Below are 3,522 nucleotides of genomic sequence, written 5' to 3'. Positions count from 1 at the left end.
CTCTCTCCTGGCAACTTTCTATTGGAAATAGCTTCCTGGCTAAGACTTGCCTGACTTGTGTAGGTCTTGTGGTTCTGTCGAAGTTTCAATGAATTCACATGTAAATTTGTATTATTGGGTCTAGAAAATGCTGTTTCCTTGGAGTCATCTATCACCTTTGGCACTTATACTCCTTTTTCTCTAACAACCCCTGAGCTTTGAGGGGAGAGGTGTAATATAGACATCCCATTTTGGGCTAGGCACTCCAAAGCCTCTCAGTCTCTTTGTGACTGAATGTACTTTGTGTTGTTGTTGAATTCTAACTTTAATCCATAGTAATCTGATAAGATAGAGGGGCTAATTGCAGTTATTTTGGATATGTTGAGATTTTCTTTGTGATCAATTATGTGATCAGTTTTAGAGAAGGCTACATGAGGTGCTGAGAAGGTTTATTCTTGTGTGTTGAAATAAACTGTTCTATATATGTCTGTTAAGTCCATTTGACCCATAATGTCTGTTAGTTCCATTGTAAATTTTCTGTCTGGAAGACCTGTCCATTGTTGATAATGGGATGTTGAAGTGTCCTACCATAGTGTATTGGGTATGCAGCCACTGTTGGTATCAAATTTGCAGTTCCTCATAAAATTTTACCTCAAGACAGCTATACCACTTTTAAGCATATATCCAAAAGGCACTCAATCTTACCATGTGGATATTTGGTCAACTATGTTGATAGTGTTTTTATTCACAATAGCCAGATATAGAAACAACCTAGATATGTCCCTCAAGTGAAAAATGGGTCTAAAATTGTAACATATTTGTATAATGAAGTGCTCCTCAGTTATTGAATTGTCCACCTTCCTTAACAAGGACAAGATCCCAGTGGTAGAGCTGTGACACCAATCCCTCCACAAAACCTTTAAACCAGGCCAGTTCCATCTGCAAGATGTGCTGGGGCAATGGTGTCTCAGATCTTGTGGCAGTGACCAATGAATGACTGGTCTAACTTTAGGCCAAAGAAAAGAGGGGAATCCTATGACCTACCTGGATGGTCATAAACTGAAAGCTGGATCACTCAGAGACGTAGAATAAAATCAATCACAACATACTGAGAGAAGACAATAAATAATAAAATAAATAATACAATTATCACTAATGGCAATCTACAATACTAATATATTTATACCAATACTAATCATCATCAGAGAAGTTTCCTTTGGCAGCTGATAGGAGCAGATAAAAAGACCCACCCATAATCATTAGATGATGTTGGGAAGCCATGCAGATTATGGGGAGGAAAAATTATTGGAGACAGACAGAGGTCAAAGAAATGGGGGAATCATGGCCCACAAAGTCAAGTAAGCAGGGCTAATGAGATTCACAGAGACTGAAGCAGCAATCACGGCACCTGAATGTGTCTGCTCTAGGAACTCTGCATACTTGTTGTAATTGTTTAGCTTGAGGTTTTTATGGGACTCCTAACAGTAAGAGCTGGTGTGTCTCTGACTCTTTTGTATGCTCTTGGGATCCTTTTCTTCCTACTGAGTTGCCTTGTCCAGCCTTAATATAAGTGTTTCTATCTAGTCTTATTGCATCTTGTTATGCTCTGTTCAGTTGATATCGCTGAGATCCCTGTTCTTTTCTGAAAGGAAATGGAAGAGGAGTGATCTGGGAGAGAAGGGATGTTGGAGAGGTAATGCAAAGAGTGAAGGGAGGAGAAACTGTGGTCAGGATGTACTGTATGTGAGAAAAATAAACTGAAAAATATTAGCATCACCATAGGACCATGATAAATCGTTTATTTATATTTTAAAAATATACTGCATTCAACACAGAAATTTGCATAAAATCAGAAACATTTTGGGTAACAAGAATGTGAAGGACGGAGATCTGATAAAACAGTGGCTCTTACCTAATGATATTCTAGAATCACACAGGAAAGGCAGAGGATGGCATTACTGTGTCACTAAGGTCCCATTCTCTAACTGAAATACTTTGAAAAATTCCTGTTTGCAACAGAAATATAATGTAGTGTGTTATTGAATGTAAAACATTTCACACATACATTTTATCATTAATGTCAATATATTTACTAGATAAGTTTAAGTTAAAATCCAAGTGTTGTCATTATAAAGAGATTTTCTTTTTGCAAAGGATATTTTTCAAGGCCTCTTTCATATCCCTGTTCCTTAGGCTGTAGATGAAGGGGTTCAGCATGGGAGTCACCACAGTGCACATCATGGCCATGACAGTATCTTTCACAGTGGAGTTGTTAGCTGATGGACATATGTATAGACCAATAATTGTCCCATAGAACAGTGAGACCACAGACAGGTGGGAGCCACAGGTGGAGAAGACCTTGTGGATAACCCGAGCAGATGAAACCTTTAGGATGGAGCAGACAATTTGTACATAGGATACAATGATGAGTGAGAATGGGATGACACTAACAAGTCCCCCCATTATAAATATCATTAATTCATTAATATAAGTGTCAGAGCAAGCCAACTTGAGCATAGCAGATATATCACAGAAAAACTGGGGGATCAGGTTGTTTTCACAAAATGACAATCTAGCCAAGAGCAGAGTGTGCAACATGGAATACAGCAGGGTAAGAACCCAGCAGAATACCATAAGACACACACAGAGTTTGGGACTCATGATGCTGGTGTAATGAAGGGGGAAACAGATGGCCACATAGCGGTCATAAGCCATAACTACAAGAAGGAAACTCTCCATGTCTCCAAAAACCATTAAAAAGTACATTTGTGTTAGACAACCTGCATAGGGGATGGATGTGTCTTCACTCTGCATGTTCTGCAGCAATTTGGGCATTGTGACAGAGGAAAAGCAAAGGTCAGAGAAGGACAAATTGCTTAGAAACAAGTACATAGGCATATGGAGATGGGAATCCAGTATAATGAGGATGATGATGATAAGGTTCCCCAGGACAGTGATGAGGTACATGGCCAGGAACAGGGCATAGAACAGGTGCTGGTGCTCTGGAGGGATGGGCAGACCCAGGAGGAGGAACTGGGAGATAACAGTTTTGTTGTTCATTTTCATATTTTATCTCCAGTATCCTAATGAGAAAATAATAGGGTTCATTAAAATTCAAAATAAAAATGAATGTATATCTAAGATACATATTCTACAATTGATCTGATAGTTACCGTTGTAATTAAATTCTCAGATTCCAAATGTTTATAATCATTCCAATCATTCATGATTTTTTTCAACTTCCCTTTTTTTTACATATCATGATGTGTTATTTTATTATGTCTTTTCTTTTAAATATATTCTTTTATTTTTGATTATATTCATAGGGATGTTGAGTTCATACACATGAGTGCAAATGGAGCAAGGAAGCACAAATCTTAGTTAAGGGAGCCACCTTAGGGTTGGCAAGAGACTTGAACCTAGAGTGGCTCCCAGGAGTTCAAGGCGATGTCCCCAGTTAGTTCCTTGGGGAAAATTTTTTTTTTTTAAAAAAGAGAGAATGCAATGCTCGCCGAGAGGTCCTGAGTTCAGTTCCCAGAACTG

General features: G+C 38.5%; 1 protein-coding gene across 1 annotated transcript; it reads right to left on the bottom strand.

Annotated features, from left to right (window-relative positions):
* Positions 1-2,106: 2,106 nt before the first annotated feature.
* Positions 2,107-3,045, bottom strand: LOC121456397 (olfactory receptor 1468-like). The gene has a single exon (XM_041664496.1). The coding sequence runs from the start codon at positions 3,043-3,045 to the stop codon at positions 2,107-2,109; it is 939 nt and encodes a 312-aa protein (XP_041520430.1).
* Positions 3,046-3,522: the final 477 nt, after the last annotated feature.

The sequence above is a fragment of the Microtus oregoni genome, unplaced genomic scaffold, assembly GCF_018167655.1.
Source record: "Microtus oregoni isolate MIOR12 unplaced genomic scaffold, Mior012 000015F_ref0000493, whole genome shotgun sequence".
In the NCBI taxonomy this organism is placed as follows: domain Eukaryota; kingdom Metazoa; phylum Chordata; class Mammalia; order Rodentia; family Cricetidae; genus Microtus; species Microtus oregoni.
The sequence above is the reverse complement of the archived record's forward strand: the minus strand, read 5'-3'. Positions and strand labels throughout refer to the sequence as shown.